The sequence below is a fragment of the Xyrauchen texanus genome, chromosome 32 (genome assembly GCF_025860055.1).
Source record: "Xyrauchen texanus isolate HMW12.3.18 chromosome 32, RBS_HiC_50CHRs, whole genome shotgun sequence".
NCBI classification, from domain to species: Eukaryota; Metazoa; Chordata; class Actinopteri; order Cypriniformes; family Catostomidae; genus Xyrauchen; species Xyrauchen texanus.
The window spans coordinates 13,146,853-13,166,474 of NC_068307.1; the positions used below are offsets into that span (position 1 = coordinate 13,146,853).

At 39.6% G+C, this 19,622-nt stretch overlaps 1 protein-coding gene across 1 annotated transcript in view; it reads left to right on the forward strand.

Annotated features, from left to right (window-relative positions):
* Positions 1-14,420, forward strand: part of tafa4b (TAFA chemokine like family member 4b) — a 39,554-nt gene extending 25,134 nt beyond the window's left edge. Inside the window, exons 3-4 of the mRNA XM_052100997.1 lie at positions 11,432-11,556; positions 14,341-14,420. Of these exons, the coding sequence (XP_051956957.1) occupies positions 11,432-11,556; positions 14,341-14,352 (137 nt within the window). The 3' untranslated portion in view covers positions 14,353-14,420. The remainder of the gene's footprint in view (positions 1-11,431; positions 11,557-14,340) is intronic.
* The last annotated feature ends 5,202 nt before the right edge of the window (positions 14,421-19,622 follow it).

Sequence of the window (19,622 nt, forward strand, 5' to 3'; positions counted from 1 at the left end):
CCGCATCCTCAACTATCTCAACGACTGGCTGATTTTAGCTCACTCACGAGATCTATTGTGTGCACACAGGGACCTGGTACTCAGACACCTCAGCAGAATGGGGCTTCAGGTCAACTGGGAAGAGCAAGCTCTCTCCGGCGCAGATAATCTAATTTCTCTGGATGGAGTTGGACTCGGTCGCTATTATAGTGCGCCTCATGAACCTGCATGCCCAGTCAGTGCTGAACTGCCTGAAGTCATGGGGAAGTCCCACTAAAGCAATATGGTATCCTCGGCAGCGGTTATGCCGCTCGGGTTGATGCATATGAGACCGCTTCAGCACTGGCTTCAGACTCTAGTCCCGAAATCCTTTGGAGTCAGCAACGACTGGAGACGTTGCAGGCTCCTCCCATCTCGGGCGATTTCAACCACACAGCAGACACGGTGTCACGGCATGTGATGCTCAGGGGAGAGTGGAGACTCCACCCCCAGGTGGTTCAGCTGATTTGGAGTCTATTCAGCGAAGCACAAGTAGACCTGTTCGCTCACTGCCTGCTCTGGTACTCTCTATCTGAGGCCCCGCACAGTGGCGCAAATAAGGGTTTCACCTAGTGAGCCTGCTTGCACAGAATATGCAAGGTCAGGGAGGACAAAGAACAGGTAGTGTTGGTGGCACCATACTGGCCCACCCAGACTTGGTTCTCAGAGCTCATGCTCCTCACGACTGCCCCTCCCTGGCAAGTACCTCTGAGGAAGGACCTCCTTTCGCAGGGATGGTGCACGATTTGGTACACTTGCCCAGATCTCTGGAATCTCCACGTCTGGCCCCTGGATGGGACATGAAATATCTAAGTGGACTACCACCGGCAGTGGTAGACACTATCACTCAGGCCAGGGCTCCCTCTACGAGGAAGCTATATTCCTTGAAGTGGCGTCTGTTCGCCAACTGGTGTTCTTCCCGAGGTGAAGACACCTAGAGATGCACAGTCAGGCAGGTGCTTTCCTTCCTGCAGAGAAGGGGTACGTGGCCACTATAGCGGCACACCATTACACGGTGGACGAAAGCACGACATGATCATCAGGTTCCTTAGAGGCACTAGAAGGTTGAATCCTCCTAGACTGTGCCTCGTGCCCTCGTGGGATCACTCCATGGTCCTGCTGGGCCTACGGAGAGCCCTGTTTGAGCCCTTGGAGTCAGTTGAATGAAAGACCCTCTCCTTGAAGACGGCCCTCCTGACTGCGCTCATTTCCATCAAGAGGGTTGGGGACCTGCAGGCGTTCTCTGTCAGCGATACGTGCTTGGAGTTCGGTCCGGCATACTCTCACGCGGTCTTGAGACCCCGACTGGGCTATGTGCCCAAGGTTCCCACTATCCCTTTAGGGACCAGGTGGTGATCCTGCAAGCATTGCCCTGGAGGTGGCAGACACTTCCTTGTCGTTGCTGTGTCCGATATGTTCTTTGCATATATACTTGGACCATACAGAGAGCTTTAGAGTCTTTGAGCAGCTCTTTGTCTGTTTTGGGGGACCGCAGAAGTGCAAGGCTGTCTCCAAACAGAGGATGGCCCACTGGATCATCGATGCCATCGCCATGGCATATCAGGCCCAGGGCGTGTCGTCTCCCCTGGGAGTATGAGCACACTCGACTAGGAGTGTAGCATCCCTCTGGGCCTTGGCGAACGAGCTTTCAAGCAGACATCTGTAGAGTACTGGGCTTGGCATCACCCAATAACTTTATGAGCTTTTATAATCTCCGGGTTGAGCCAGTTTCGTCCAGGGACAAACAGGTAAGTGGCGGGCAGCTTTAGCGAGGGGAAGCGATGTGCTTTTTCCCCCATGTGAGTTCCTGAGAATGGTGAACCCTGGATGTCTTTCCTCCTCAGCCCTGCGGCAGGCAAAATTTGATGCCGGAACCATTACTTGCACTGGTATACCCTGTACTGGAGTAGGTGCTCCATATGTGAGGTTGCCCGTCCTAACCCCATGTGATGTATTTTCCATGGTATTGTTTCCCTAATGGCAAACCTGTGTCTTCCCTTGGGCAGAGCCTCCTCTGCCCCCAGCCTTGGTTGTAGAGCTCCTCCCCTCCGGGTAGGACCTACTGCGGGGGCTTCTTTCCACATGTGCTCTACCGGTTGGTAAGTCCACGTGACGTATTCTCCACGTTAACCTCCCCTTCGGGAACACCTTCCCTGACACGAATTAATCTGGCCCCAGCTGAATGAGTAAAACAATTTTTTTTTAAATGTGGGACAAAAAGAAAAGAAATGATGAAGCGGATGGTGTGGTTTCATTGTAAGTACGCCCCTCCCTTTTTTGGGGGGTATGAGGGATATTGTGATGTTTGTGGGCATTGGGAAGGTTACGTGGGGGCCGAGTGCACTTACTACTAGCTGGTTGTGGCATTTTGTTTAGGGACCCCTAGTGTCACTACATTGACACTACATTGAGTGACAGATAGGGAACGTCTTGATACTGTTGTAACATTCGTTCCCTGATGGAATTGCTGGGACTCTGTCTTGACTCTTCAGCACAAACTTGAATGAGTGGTTGCAAGCCAGTTCCTTTTATACCCGTATGTCCGGGAGAGTGGCATGCAAATACCACTCGGCAATTTTATTGGCCTTTTCTCAAATATCAGAGGTGTTTGGGGCTCCCAAGTCCGACACCTAGTGTCACTACATCAACACACCATTTCGTTCCCTCCATCAGGAAACAGAGGTTATCAACAGTAACCAACTGATTATGACCAGTTTAGTCAGCAAATCTAAACTGTGTTTATTGCTTTTTATCACTTACTTCACCCAGTAATATCACCTTTAAAATCAATATTTATCAGGGTAGGTTTATTTTTGAAAGTCAATATCTGTATAGCCACATACATTAAAGTTTTGACCACATCATACATTAAAGAACACATTTAACATTGTGCGACTCCGCATAAACATGCTTGGACATTGTATTTTGGCTTTGCTATATGCAACATATAATTTAAATTCATTTAAACAAACTAATCTCAGTTAAGAAGATTCTGTGCTGACAGTAAAGGGTAAAAATTCTAATTTTTTAAATTCCAATCCGCCAATAATTATATGAAAAAATACACGTGGAAAAATATTAACAATCTTTACCCCCTAAATTCTGTAATAATCCTTGGCTCAGCTTTGGCTTTACCTAGAGCTCCTTAGGCTGTACAAGCAATGCGCTTCACAACAGAAAGCAGGGAACTTGGGACAAACATTTCTGATGCATGTGTATATATTACATTGACAAATATCTAAAATTGCGCAGACAGAGTGTTTCCTGTGAGAGACTGACAAACTAAAAAAATAATATTATATATTTTAGATATCTGTATATTGTGCTTGTTATAAATAATTATAAATATTTAAATGATTATGTATATAATTATTTTATTTGGGGGCATTTCTCAGAGAGAAGTGTTTGCTTTTTTACAATGAGAGTAAATGGGATTAATGAGATTTTGAGTAGTTTTAAGCAGGATTTTATCAAAATAATCAAAAACAAAATTTTAAACGTTGTTGCTGGGTCACTTGTAATAGTGACACAAGGTACCCAGAGATGACACACGCAGTGTTTTTTCTTTCTTTTAAAAACAATCTTGAAATAAATATTGAGAAGACCATGCTTTGGATTAAAGTGTGTCATTCCTCATTCCCAAATGAACATATAACATCACCTACATTTCCTCCAAGGTAAATTAAATCTCATAACTTAACATTATTTAATTTAGGTATTGATTCATGTCTAAGTAAAGGTGATAGTAAATAAGCTTCAAACTGTGTGTTATGAGATGTAATAAGCAGTTCTGTTCACTTACACTAATGTTATGAGGTTTGTAATTGCTATCAAATTCCTCTTTTCTCTTTTCAAGAGACTGTGATGAATGTTTGCCTCAATTCTGGTTCACAGTCTGCACAGTTTTCAATCAAATTACTGTATAATTTAATTTATTTCACAAAAAAGTCAGATAAATCTGCATTACAATGTTACTCTTCATTCCAGCCCACTTAAGTGGGAGTTTAGTGAAGGGTCAGTTGAGAGCCTTAATTTAAACCTTTTGGTAAAATTCTGCCTTCATAATATAGTTAACCCTTGCCTTAATGTGTGTCAGTGTGATTTGAATATGTTTGCTTTACTCAGAAGCAATAACAAAAATATGAGGATACTGAAAATTTACTTTGGAGGGTGGAATTCACAAAAATTATTCTTATTAAGAGGGTTTTGATCTTGGTGTTTGAAACCAACAAACTAAACCTCTGCTAGAAAAAAACCCCATGCTTGTAAATGGACTTTTGACACCAAATCTCATTACTGAGAGATAGCCCTTGTAACAACTTCCCCTTGTGACAGTCTCCCCTATGTCACACACAACCAACCATATATTTTGGCTGTTGTGCCAACTTGAAGCTGAAATTACATTTATGCAGTGACAGATGTTGAAAAAACCCATGGTGACTTTCTTGACGCACAGAAAAGTCATATGTTGGATTTGTGAGCTGGAATGCCTGCTGTTTAATAAATAGGTCATTGGGGTCAGGTGAGCTTCTGTGCTGCTCTTTGGGAATTTCCTTCAGTCAGGAGACAAATGCGCTGTTAGTCTGTGGAGAGTGATGCTGAATTAATACACTGCATTAATGTGTGTCAAAGGCTGAATCTGTAGCTAAGCTGATAGTGTTGTAAATTAGGTCATTTCAAGCTTTGTGGTGCTGAGACGGAGTGTCGGGTAATCTAATAGACGGTATAAATGGATTTAGATAGATACTGGGGCGTTTTCAGTCTCTGGCGTATAAACCACAATGTGAGGTGTTTTATCTATCTGTGATGTACGCAAACACACATTCACACACACTTATAAATACAAAGGCATCATCAAGCCTATTGTTTACCAGTCCTAATAATCTCAGGTACAGCAAAGTGCACACTTGTTTGTGAACTGCATGTGCACATGGTTGTGAAATTTGTTAATCTTTACACTGTATGTAGGTCTGAAAAATTCGGTGTATGTTTGTTTAAGCTGGAGGCTGTATTTAGTCACATCTTGTGTAGTAGATTTAGTTATGACTTGTGACTATCCTTACAAAAGTGTTTCTGCACAAGCAAAATGAATCTAAATCTCTTGGTAAACTGAACTGAAAGATAAGTAACATTACCGTTATTTTCAAATGGCAGGGCTCAACAATAGTGTGCAGTAGTCTGATTCTGAAATAAAAAAAACTCATTAAAGTTTTCCATATAGGTGAACAGAGTAGTGTCCTTGTAAAGCCTTCATACAGTATAAACACCTTGGGAAAAATATCAGGATAAGCAATCTGCTTGGGAGAGGTAGTGCATATTTGACAATTTTTTGGATTACTAAAACACAAATTTGTGCTTTATCAATGGTTTAAAGACTCACTCAAAACACATAAAAGTTATTCATTTGTTGCCACTTATTGGTTAAGGTGTGATTTACAAAAGTTGACATTGAACAAATCAGTGAACAAATATGACTGACAGACAGATAAACATTATCTAAAGTTAATTCACTCCACTTAATAAATGTGACATTTATTGTAGTAATAGGTTTTTGTGGTGTTTACTATAACTTGAAACTATGGAAATTGTAAAAATTATTGATTTATTTTCTATAATGTTTGTTAGTAAATGGAGAACAAAAATAAATGACTAGGACAGATGAAACATTCTGCCAATGTATAGTCAGTTACAATAATATACAGTTTGTCTGTATTCTTCAAGCGATTTCAGTTATTTTTATAACTTTATACTTTTTTATTATAGAAAATGACAATATTCAGAATGAATAGTAGCTGGCTATCTTAAATTATATGACACCATCTTTGTAACAGAGTGGAATACATTAAATGCACACATCTTACAGTGTCATTGGGGGCTGAGCCCCCCTAAGATTCAAATTCTAGAATTACTGCTGGTTTATAGTATCTGTTTGTATTTATGTTTAATAAAAATAGTGCAAGTCATTTTCTGCATTTAGGCATTTCATTATTTTACAGTTATTACTACAGCTAAAGTATGTGGGCTTTCTGAGCCCTTCAGCTGTCAAAATCTCCCAGTAAATAAACAGACTAATGACAAGGTGAACATGAGTAACCCATCTATATTGTTTCTATGATTGTTTTAAGCTATTCCTCAACCGACGTGCAACTACGGGTCCGGCGTTGCAGCTCTGCTGCTGAACAAAATCCTAGGGAAAACGCTGTTGTAGCTACCTGTTTTCTTATCTGAAGGCTTAGGCAAATGAAAGATGTAACTGTAAAACAACTTGTTGCCCAGCATTGTTGTACCATGCACAAGTACAGTCAACCAGAGTACTGTAGAGCAAATATCATCAGGGACAACTGTTCTTCTGCCCCTTCATCTTCCTTTCCCCTCTGTCTCTGTCTGCTGTCTCTCTGCCTTCCATATCTTCAAACAACTTTTGAAACCTTTTCCCAAAGCACATAATCAATCACCTGTGGCCTTTTTTATTCACCATGAAATTTTGACTGGTGTGTCAAAATCGATTTAAAAATACCTTGTGTGCATGCACACTGCAGTCCAACCCACAGAAAAGACCAGCATTGCTGATGTTGTGTTTTGGGTGCTGGCTATGCTGGTCCACCAGCACCAAACCAACACTGTAACATAAACCAGCCTAGACCAGCATGGAAATGGCATGTTTGTTAAGCTGGTCTTTTCAGCAGGGAAGACAACCCTTTCCCACAAATCCCACCTAACTTCTATAGTCAGCAGAATTGGCCTGATCATTTATTTCTCCTAGACTGCAATGAGATATGTAAAATGGAGAACAAATTGAGACTTTTGCTCAAGTCTTCTTCTTTTCGGGTCTCCAAGAAGAGTGATCTCACATGTGTCTACAGTAACGTTTCAGAATCTTAACAGTGTCACAAACTAGATACGGAAGTATGCAATCAAAAGACAAAGATTTCAATTTGAACTCAATCGCCAAGTTCTTGAAAAACCAAATGATCTGAGCCATGCTATTCACATTAATAGTATAGCTATATACTCTTATTGTGTCTCAACAATTGTCTTAAAGTATTTCTATTTTTCTTTCTTTATATTCAGAACATCATATAATGTATGCATTAAAATCGGAATTTGCAACTGGATTAAATTTATCTTTGGAAAAAAAAGTGCATTGCCACATAACAATCATTTTGATAATCGTGGCAGTTTGTGTGTGTGTGTGTGTGTGTGTGTGTGTGTGTGTAAGAGAAAATTTGCATGATTTAGAACACTAATGATTACCACATGCTGTGTTTGCCCACCAGGCCCACTACAACATGCCACAAACCCCAGTGCCAACAATTAACACAAACAAGAAGGGAGACATTGAGACAATTCTTCAAGATGTCTGACATTCTGTTCCTATTCCATCTTGCTCTCTGGCTTTTCCCTCACACCAGATTTTTCCAATCTGTCTATCCCCCCACACACACACACACACTCTCTCTCTCTCTTTTCCCTACCACCCTCCCTCACCACTCTCTCTTCCTGCAGTTTCCTCAACTGCCACATGATGTCAGGCACATTTCAAACACAGCCTGTTCACACCACATAAATTGGAAAGGGCGGTAGAATGGCAGTTAGCATGAAACATGGGGGTCTGCTACCACAGCCTGGAAGATTTTCATGTGACGTCAATGGTTGGAAAGAGCATTTTATATTATCTTGTTTTATCATTTTATTTACTACAGTATATGGTATGAATAGTTCATTTAATGCTTATTAAACTTTATCAATGCAAGCCTTTGTCATGCAGACTACTGCTGATATGAACATGTATGGTCACATGGTATATATTACTTTTCTCACTGCTGGCAGTGATGGATTGGATGGAACAATCTCAGTTGTTTGTGGTTAAAGGATAGGGTATTTTATTTATTAAGTTTCTAGAGGTTGCAGGGACAGATGTTCATTTGTATCTCTGGTACCTATCTCTGGAAATAATAGATTTCAGTCATGACAACTTTCGGAATGATTGGTGCTGGGGAGAAGGGGGGCTTAAAGGAACATTTTTGCAGCATGCTACAGTTAAACGGGCTTATCTGCAAAACTGAACAAATTAAATGTTAGACAGTGAGAAAGAACTCGAGTTGATGAGTACACCTACTTATTCAGGTGATTATCTAACCATCCAATCATTTGGCAGCAGTGTAATGCATATAATCATGCCGATACAGGTCAGAAGCTTCAGTTAATGTTTACATCAACCATCAGAATAGGGAGAAAATGTAACCACAGTGATTCCGACCGTGACATGAATGTTGGTGCCAGTCAGGATGGTTTGAGTATTTCTGTAACTGCTGATTTCCTGGGATTTTCATACACAAAAGAGTTTTCTGAGATTACTTTGAATGGTGCCAAAAACAAAAAACATCCAGTGAGGAGCAGTTCTGTGGACGGAAACACCTTTTTGATGAGGTCAATGGAGAATGGCCAGGGCAGCATTTCCCAAAAGCATCACAAGCTTAAGTTGATCGTCGAGACCATTGGCATCAATGATTTCTGTGATCTACTTACGCATACTTACGATGCTTTTGGGAAATGCTGCCCAAACTAGTTCGAGCTGACAGAAAGGCTACAGTAACTCAGATAACCACTCTGTACAACTGTAGTTAGCATAATAGCATCAAAGCATCTCAGAATGTACAACTTGTCGAACCTCAAGGCAGAACAGCAGAGTACCACATTGGGCACTTTATTAGGACCATAGTGTTCCTAATAAAGAGCTCATTGAGTATATATACAATCTTCCAACAAAGCAGGAAAACTGCATAGACATATACAAAAACACACAAACAGTGTACTGCTGCTGCCCCGAAGAACCATGTGTACTGGATACTGTAAGTTAGCTAAGTGTGCCTGGCCAGCTTGGCGCATGGCATGACGCTAATGTACTAAATCTCATTGTGTGCCTAAGCCTGCTTAGCCAAATGTCTTAAACAACTTGTGACTCATAATGTGTATCTCGTCTAAGAATGCCCAAAGTTTATTTAACTAGTTAACTAGCTCTGTGTGGACTTATTTATACTAATGATCTAAGATAGCGATGTGTGCCAGGCCAGATTTGGCTTAAGCTTACCTTGTTAAAAACATGCTTCTATGTGTCACGTACAAAAGCAGACCTTACCGTGAAAGCTGATAGAAGAACCACCCAAGCAAATAGCATTTTCAGAGGAAATCCTCACAGCGTGCTGCAATGAAACTGGCTTATGTGTAAAACTTAGCAATTTAAATGCTAGACAATGAGAGAGACTTAAAGTTTATTGGCTAACAGATTACAAGTTTAAGTAACCTGTCAGCTCATTCCATGCTAGCCAATTTGATGAACAGACCAAATGTGAGCAAGCTGATTGTTTTACAGATAACAGGTTTAAATAAGCTATCATACTTTTTCCTGTACAGATGTCCCCAGTAACAAAAAATAATGTCTCAAATTTGAATGTGGCCAAATTTACTTGAGGAAGACCCCGTTGTTTTCATATGGCACTGTTATTAGCCGACAGCATTCCTCTATCCTGGACAGTCTCTCAAATCTATAGCAATAAAACTGTCTAGATCCAACTAGGAGCTATACTGAAAATCAAAACTTAAATTAGTTGCCTTCATGGCCTCATTCGTGGCTTTTCTTGACTGAAAATAGAAGGAATATCAGAAAAAATGATGTATCTTGCATTTGTCCCTGCCGCTTCAGCACTAAAGGCAAGCAAAATCCCTCAGGGTCTGTGGGCTTTGGCCAAGCTCTATCCAGTTAAATGCCTAAACTGTAAAGGCAGAGATTTGGTGAGGAAAAGCTGAAAAGAGGTTCAGACAAAGGTGTCCACAACTGAAAACTTAAAGCCATTTAACTCCTGAAAAGCTTTATCAGCTCAGCTGGCTTTTTTCCTGCAGGAATTGTCAAACCCTCACACAATCTAAGATGCTAAATTACTATAATATCATTATACACTATTTAACTGTGGTATTACATTATTGTGAATAAACCCTGTGTATACAACTTTATAAAATATCTTACTAACCTTTTCTGTGGAAAATTTTTGAACTTTTTTGCCATGACCTCGATTTTTCCTTTTTTCTAGGAGGGATTGTGGTTATCAACATTACACAACAAATGCTTTTGAATGAGCTTAACTTGTACTGAACCCAGAATATTCCTTTAGGTTTATCTTCCCTTTATTTGCCTTTAGACTATCACAACTGCTTTGTATTTGAGAAGAATACACACTTTTAACTTTCTCATGACTCGCTCATACACTGAAACTGACCAATTATTAAAATTTTTAAGGTTGTCATTTCACCTAACAAGGGCCACATTAATGATAATTATGCACCCAAATATTCTCTAAACCACTCAAAGGGCTACAGAAATCACACATTTTAACTGTAGGCCTCAAACACAGAGAGAGAGAGACACACACACACAAACGGCAGTTATGCCACAGCCCAGTGCGACTTCTAATTTTGTTGATTTATGAATGGCATCTTTTGTCTATAGCCTTCTTACTCTCATTAAAACCAAGTCAACAAACATAACCCAACACAAACACTCACACGCAGCTCTGGATGAACCCCCTACTTTCATGTTCTCTCTGTGTAAGACGCTAACATGCGATGCTTGAGAGGATTTGTGTGTGTTCTTTTACATAATTCCCTTTAAAGCTCATTTTCACTGTGTATATCCTCTCTCTTCCTATTGTTGGGGACAATGGGCTTATGATCAGCTCTCTTATGGGTGCACTCATCTCAATGAGCCTCAATTGAACAGGGTATTGATTGGCTTAGAAGTGGATTTGGAGTGAACTGTCTTAATGCATGTTTGGAGGTGAGATGGATGTGTATGGACTTCTTAATTTAATAATAGAATAGCAAGGGTGTTTTTAGTGGGTTACTTCAGAAGAAAAAGTCCCCAAACTATTTTACAACATAATACAGCAATTGACCGATCAAAATTAAGGATTCCAGAAAGCTATTTAACAAAGTTAGATCAGAAGCACTTCTCAGAAAGAATAAATGAGCACATGACTCATTTGGTCTTTTCTTTTCTGTGCCCTTTCCACACTACTGTACACTTCTTGCTCCATTCACTTCCATTTAAATGCATCCGAACGCAGGACACTGGAAGCACAAGCTCATGAAAATAAATGTTGCATTCCACGGTGGATGAAAGGTCAAGGATGTGGTTGTTTACTCTGACCTACACATTCGATGCCAAGAAGAAGTGTGACCAAAAGAAGTTCAAAATGTGTTACACTGACCTCTTGGCTCAATGCAAATAATACATATTTTAAAGTTGTATGTTTTAATTGTTGCAGGTAAGTGAGTAGATGGTGACAAACAATGGCAAATAAGAGATGCTCTGAAAATGTATAATGTTGAAAGTAATCCACCCTCTTACCCCCCACAGCTTCCATTGTGCTACAGAAGTGGTGGTGCCAAATGGACCCGTGTTTGGATGGCGAGGAGTGTAAAGTTCTTCCAGATCTCACTGGCTGGTCCTGCAGCACCGGCAACAAAGTCAAAACTACCAAGGTGAGTGGGCCGGTTCACCCAAAGAATAGTTTGATAAAATTTAAAAAACATTCTAATAACACTGATTAAAGCCTGTTAAAAGCCTGAAGTATATTTATTTAACATTCTGATGCTAAGAGACACAGGTTGGCACAGAAAGTGTTTACTGCTTGTGGTGAAGATAGGGGCATCTGAGAACCTCTTTGTTAATTTAAAGGATCCCTTTAAACAGACCTTTCAAAAGAGATACTATATATGCCATTAAAATACTCCCTACAAGTATTCTCAGAAGGGCTTTCTTTGAGGAACACTTCTTCCCAGGCCTTTATTTTCAGGCAAACCATTCTTCAAAGAGGCGTTTTGTTGAGGCCTTACTTGGATAAGAGGGTTCTCTGAAGTCCCTGAGAGTACAAGAAGTGGTACAGTATGTTCTAAAACCTATTTTCATTCACAGGGTGAAGTACCATTTAAATTGAAAATATACCTGTTCAAATGTTGCCCATCTACAGACACATTATAGCAGTGGCGAAGCAACCATTGCACTTTTGGGAAACACATTCAGCATAGACTTTTTGGGAGATAATGAGGGATTTTCCAGCCAGAACACCCTAGCAATGTCTTGCAACCAGCTACAAAACCATAGAAAGCAGAGCAACTAGGGCTGGGCGATATATAGAATATTAACAATATAATCGTAATGATTTTTCTGATGATATAAAATTCAGCAATATTGTGTGTATCACAATAATTTTAATAAACTTTTTATTTGACCATTTAGTTTCATAAGCATTAGACCAGATGAACACTGTCTTTGTGCTTCAGAAGTTGCACTGTTTTGTGTATGCCTGGGGCTAATGTGCTTGTGTTTTTAGCGCTTTAAGAGCAGTTCACATACTACATTGTGAAAGAAAAGTGCTGCAGGTTTAATCATTCGCAATTCAAAACATTAGCAACCGCTACAATTTATTATACAAATCTACAAAGGTGGCACAGTATAACAGAAAAGGAGGAGATAAAAGCATTTCACTAGATGTGAAACATGGTTAACTACACACAACACTTTCTGTGTCAAAATAAAAGCTCTAGGTGAAAGTGAGGTGTCAAAATAAAAGCTCCACCTTGTTCATTCAAAGTAAAAAAATATATGAAAGCAAATAATGCTTTTATTAAGCTACATCTGTATCACTGTATATCAAATATAAATGTGCTTATCAATGAAAATAATTAGATCTCTTTATCTCTAGTGTTAATTAAGTATTCAACAATCGATATTTAGAATATCATCAATAGGCTGAAAAATATTGAGATATTATTTATTAATCCATATCTCCCAGCACGTAGCCAAAAACAAAAACCCTAGCAATGCCTAGTAACCAGCCAGAACACCTTAGCAACTATCCAGAGCACCCTAGCAACCTCTGGAATCCTGCCGAAAAACCTTAGGTTGTCGTTCCTACGCAACAATGTTATAGGCAAACACACACAAAGAGACCTCCTAAAGAATGAAAGAAGCTTGAAGATAAATGTTTCAGTGGGACTCCACAGAGGTAGTCGGAAGCTCAGAAGACAAATCCCTGAAGACATTTGTCTAATAGAGAGAACTTTCAAAAGCCAAAGGAAATTTTTCAAAAGCGAAGCCTGGACAAAAATGCAGAGACAACATTGTTAGTCCATCCCTGCTGAAAAGACAGCATTACTAGTAACCAGCATATGTTTTGGATGCTGGTCTCTTGGTGTTCCTACCAGACTTCTTAACTAGTTTAAAGAGATAAAGACAAATCTTTTGTGATCCAGATCACCTTGAAAATCTCAATTTACGGTTGAAATCACCAAGAGGCCTATATTCAGGTTAAAAAATTTAATTACTTTAAGGGTTGGTGAGATTAAGTTGGGATTCTCCCATAGAAAGAGAAATAATCTTCCGTGGTTAGGGGTTTGTTAAAGAAAAATACAATAAAAACACATGAATATAACTTCATGTGGATGACAGATTAGATTTGAGCAGAGATGCTCCTTTATATGAAAGCTAGGGTGACTGCTGTTTCTCTGTGCAGGTGTGACTTACAGGTGAAATATTAAAGAAAAAACAGTGGGGGAGAACACACAACTGCCATAAGAATAATTGTTCAGAGTTATAAAGTAACAGCAGAACATCTGTTGTGTTCATTAAAATGCATTATGGCAATGAACTCCTCCGAGGCTTTCAAATTAAGAGTCCTAATTAAATTGGTAAGAGGGAGAGACAAGAAATAAATGACGGCTCTGGGTCTTTCATTTGAGATAAATGACTCTGTTCATTATTCAGTGCATGATTGGCTATGCCAAGTGTCAGGGATAGACCCCACCTTCTTCAAGAGCCAATGTGCTGCGTTGCGGGTTTCTTACTCCGGTGAGAATTAATTCTGTATTTAATAGCAGCAGAATTGGAACAGTTACCATCAGGCTTCAATGCACACGTCACAGGAGATTGTGGCAATGAGCCAGGATTCGCATTGTGTTCTCGCCCTCTGTCTCTTTCAATCTGCCTTCTATCTCTTTACATCCTCCCCCTTTACCATCTTCTTACTCAATATCTTATGTGTTTATTACCCTTCTCCACTTTCTGCATTTTGTAGTGTCCCTTTCCAACTCTAAATCATTTAAGTGTGCCCATCTCAAATCATCCTTTTTGTGAGACTAATACACCTCTCTATTTGAGATTTGTCATAGTATGCAAAACCACTTTATCTAAAAGCAGAAACTTTGCAGCTTTAGTGATTGTATCATACTGGATGTCCCTTAATCTACCTCTCAATCTTTTCATAGGTCACACGATAGCAAGAATATGGCTGCAGACTCCTCACCAACACACTAAAGGAACAGGAGACTTGTTTAAGATACTAACATTACAGAGGATTCGGTACATACAATAGATGGACACCTATTGTATACTATAAATGACTGCATTGCTTTGACAGAAGATATGAGGATGTACTTGTTCTGCACAATGTCTGTATATAACTGTGGTGCGATGCTAAGTGCGACTGCAGATGCTGGACACCACAGATGCTCACCTGAGACTGCCTCTGTCATCTCAAAGAGGCTTTTTGGATTTCTGCTGGCTCTGGCTGCTCTTGTGTGTGTATGAAGAACAAAGTTCCTTTGGAAAGTTTGGACATGGCTGGGATCTTGTGTGATTGTGTGTGTGCGAGTAAGTGCATGTTAAAGGAATAGTTCACTCATGCCGTTTCAGACTTGTATGACTTTTATCTCTTCTGTTAAAAACCAAAGGAGAATTCTAGCAGAATATCTGAGCTGTTCTCTTCCATACAGCAAAAAGTGGATGGGAAAAGAGGCTGTTAAGCTTAGAAAAGGACAACAAAGCACCATTAAATCATCATGAAAATAGTCCACACAACTTGTGTGCGATATTCCAAGTCTTCTAAAGATTTGTGTGAGGAACAGACTGAAATTTACGTTGTTATTTACTGAAAATAATGCTTAACAGGTGGGACATTCTGCTATAAATAAATACATTTATGACCCTCAGAAGAAAGAATGTCATAGAGGACATTTGAGTAAGTAAATTATTTTTGGTTGAGTTATTCCTTTAAAGGGATAGTTCACCCCAAAATGAAAAATCTCTCATCACCCACATGCCATCCCAGATGTGTATGACTTTATTTCTTCTGCAGAACACAAACAATATTTCAGCTCTGTAGGGACATACAATATAGGTGAATGGTGACCAGACCTTTTGTTTAAAAATAATCCATGACTCCAGTGATTTTCTAGTACCAAATTAGCAATTTAGCATGATTACGCAAGGATAAGGTGTTGGAGTGATGGCTGCTGGAAATGGGGCCTGTCTAGATTTGATCGTTAATGAATTCTTTCAAATAGTGATGGTGTTGTTTTTTTACATCAGTAATGTCCTGACTATGCTTTGTGATCAGCTGAATGCCACTTTGGTGAATTAAAGTACCAATTTCCTTCCATTGTACATTATTCCAAACTTAAACCACTGGATTATTAAACCACTGGATTCGTATGGATTACTTTTATGCTGCCTTTTGGGGATTTTTGGAGCTTGAAATGTCTGGTCACCATACACTTGCATTGAAAGGACCTACAGAGTAGAACTATTCTTCTAAAAACTATTCTTTATTTGTGTTCAGCAGAAGAAAGAAAGTCATACACATCTGAGATGGCATGACAGTGAGTAAGAGATTGGAGAATTTAAATTTTCGGGTGAACCAACCCTTTAATAGAACACTGACAATAGTTTAACAATGTTTATCTGCCACACAAATTTTATATTCATGAGTAAGGAGTCTGTTGCTCTGAATGTGTGGTTCACAAATTGTTGTCAATTTGCTCTTCTGGGTCAAGTCATTACCATAAAAATGTTTCCTTAAAGTAATTTTGCAGTTCTAATTAGGATCTCTGAATAGGATCATAACCGCAAATGTAAAATTCATGTAGGATTTTTTGAAGTAGATAAGATCATTTGGAGATGTTTTCAGTTTTCTACTCCTTAATTTGGTGTAAGATGCCGTTAAAAAGAGAGAAATAATTATAAAGCCTTTTCCCACAAAAACAGAAGTAGAAATGCAGTCTCTAAGTGATTTAGTCATCAGTGAAACACTGGTAAAATGTTGTAAAAATACAGCTACTCCTTGCTGTAAATTGCTATGTAATGTGAGCTTTACAGATGCAAACCCCTAAAAACTTTTAAAACTGAAAGCTGATGTTACGCTGTAAAAAGACCATAAACCACATAAACAGGGCCCTGTCTTGTTTTTAACTTTGTTTTCTGATTAAAGATAACTGTGAAGCTTTCCAAGGACACTTTTTTTGCTGAACATATTTAAAGATGAGGTCCAATGTGAAGAGACATACTCGTGCCCAATACTGCAGTGTAATAAAGTTTGAAACAGAATCATTTCCACCATTCATCATTGCAAGGTTTTCTATTCTGCCTCTACAGACTCTAACCTAACCTAAACTTTAATTCTAAACTCTTATTGTCCCTTCATTCACTCTTGCTGAGCTTTACCTTTTCCAGTGTGGAATGAGTTTGATCGAGCTTGCAGAAAGGATGGTACCCATTGTCTGTTTATCTCTAAATGTCTCTCTCAGGGCAGCAGAGGCTTGTGAAGTGTTGAATTAGGTTTTCCCTCCATAAGATAACCCTGTATCGTAGGCCTGCCCTGTACCTGCACAGACGTCTTCCAGGATTCAAAGCCCCTTCAGACACCAAACGTCTGCTTTGTGAGCTGTGATGAATGAATCAGAACCACTGTGATTCCAGTGTTGAACCTTGGGAGATGGGGTCTAGTGCCATCTCAGATTCTCATTACTGAAGCCCAGGGTACTGCCAGGCCTCTCCCGGGATGGTCCAAGTGTATTTTTAAGTCCTTTGCTATCGAAAGAGACTCAACATTCAACCACACATTGAATGCACATTTGATGAGCATTCTGTTTTGTCTTCCTCTGCAGTAGTAGTCAGCAGGTCAGTGTTTACCTTAATGTAAATGACTCAACATTTCGCATAATCATTCATTGCTGTTGCTGGTAAAACGATACATTGACGGAGTGTGTGTAAAATAAGAAAATGACTGTGGACCTGACATGATATGAATGAGAAAAACAAGCATGCATATCTCCATTACTACATTCATGCTGCTTGCATTGACATAAATGGTGCAAAAACATTCATGCTACTCACTTGTAGTTTCTGTCAGCCTGTGGGCAAAACTTGATAAGTTTCAAAGCTTATAATTGGCTTTGTTTATAAATTTTGAATATGTTTGGCAGTTACAGTTTATAGGCTATTAAACTGTACAAAACGAATGACATGAAGGCACAACACAGTATAGTTTATGGACATGATCACACGGGAAGTTGACATGTTAATTCAATGTTCCAGTACTCTGATATCAGGCACAATCTGCCAAGTTACTCACATGTGGCATCTCCCATTATACATTTTTGCACCAGTTCAAGTATTTTTACATTCTCCTGTGGCACAACCAACAGCATGATTCGTCAGCAGCGTGTGATATCCAGATTCTTGTCCTGCATTTAATCCAGGAAGTAATCTTGTGCTCATAATCAGTGACAAGCGTTATTTGAAAATTCCATTTTCCCTCTAAGATTAAATTTTTACTTCTGTGATGTTATATATAGGGTTGAGGTTTAGATTTTGGAGGTTGTGTTAATACAATTTGCATTCCTCTTTACTGTATTACATAATTTACAGCTAAAAACAACTCGCTTTTGGCACCCCTCTGTGGACATCTCACCCGGAAACTGGAGTTCACATGTGCCTTTACGTTCACAAACAATTTCTGCTTCAAATTTAGTTAAGCACAAACCGTCTATGTTACGGATGTATCCTCCATTCCCTGATGGAGGGAACGAGACGTTTTGTTGAAGAAGTGACACTAGGAGTCTCTCTTGAAAGCCTTTTGCATCTCTGATCTATGAGAAAAGGCCAATGACAAATTGGCAGTCAGAATTTGCATGTCCCGCACCCAGACATACGGGTATAAAGGGAGGGAAATGCTTCTGTTTCATTCAGGATTTTTCTGAGCAGCCAACAATGAGGTTCGGCTACGTGGCCGGGAGGACACGTGTGATGTGCTGGCAAACTGAATTGCATAACCAATTCGGATAGTCCTGGCCAGCCAGCGTGACGGATTGGGAAGTGAGAGCCACAAAAAAGTGCATCCATCATAAATGTAATCCATATGTATTTTTCTTAAAAAAACACATTGCTTCTCTTCAGAAGGCCTTTATTAACCCCCTGGAGCCATATGGATTACTTTTATGATGGATGGATTTGCTTTTTTGGGCTTCAAAATCTAAGGAACCATTCACTCCCATTATAAAGCTTTGAAGAGACAGGATATTTTTTAATATAACTAATTTTTTTTTTAATTAACTCCAATTGTGTATAACTCCAGTGGTGGTGGCGTAGTGGCTAAAGCACAGGTCTGTTAATCAGCAAGGTTAATCAGCAAGGTGGCTGGTTCGAACCCCACGGCCACCACCATTGTGTCCTTGAGCAAGGCACTTAACTCTAGGTTGCTCCGGGGGGATTGTCCCTGTAATAATTGCACTGTAAGTCGCTTTGGATAAAAGCGTCTTCCAAATGCATAAATGTAAATGTAAGAAAGTCCTATAAACCTAGGATGGCTTGAGTGTGAGTAAATTATGGGATAATTTTTATTTTTGGGTGAACTACCCCTTGAAGCTCATGAAATGTCAGCCTACTGATTTCAAATTCACTGTACTTTAGTCTGTAGTGGCAGAACTTATCGACTACATCTTATTTACAGATCCATCTGAGAAAAATACTTTGAAGTTTTGTGATGCTCTCCAAGGATGTAGACAGCCACTATATCCTGATGCACAAAAAGGATGAATACTCTTTAATTGTCTACCCTTGTCTCTAGAGGGCGCTGTGTTCTGAGGATGAGCCTGATACACTGGCCTACCCAACATCACTTTTGGCTTAAAAATCAATATTGGAAGACAATTTCTTCACTCTTTCCCATTGGCTGAAACCTACCTCTGCATATCTGGCTTGTCTAGGAAAGAACAAAAATTAGAAAGAGAATATACAATAGGTCACGTAATATTTAGAGGGACGACAGCAGAATGAGTTGTAAGCATTGACAGGGCCGTTCGAGTAGTATTGGAAAAACATTCACATAAAAATGTTAAATAAAATGTATTTCACTATGCAGTACACAGCTCAAGGTGATACTCTTAACAGCCTGGGAGGAGAAGTGCCACGCCTTTGGGCAAATGTTCGACCAACATCTTTGATTAGTGGATCAATGTTCTTCTTTGCCAGGCAGCTTGAATCTCAGGACCAGCCTCTCATGAAAATAAAGCAAGAGAGAAAGCAAAGCCAATGAGTGTTAGATTGCAGACAGATTTTATAAGAGTCTTTACTTTTTTTGTGTCCCACGAGCCCACTTAAACATTGGCTCACTCCATGGGGTGGCAAGTACCCAGCATTCTCCTCTGCGATGAAAAGACTAAAAACCTAAAGCAAAGATAAACAGCTATTTCTACTGAGCATTTTAAATTAT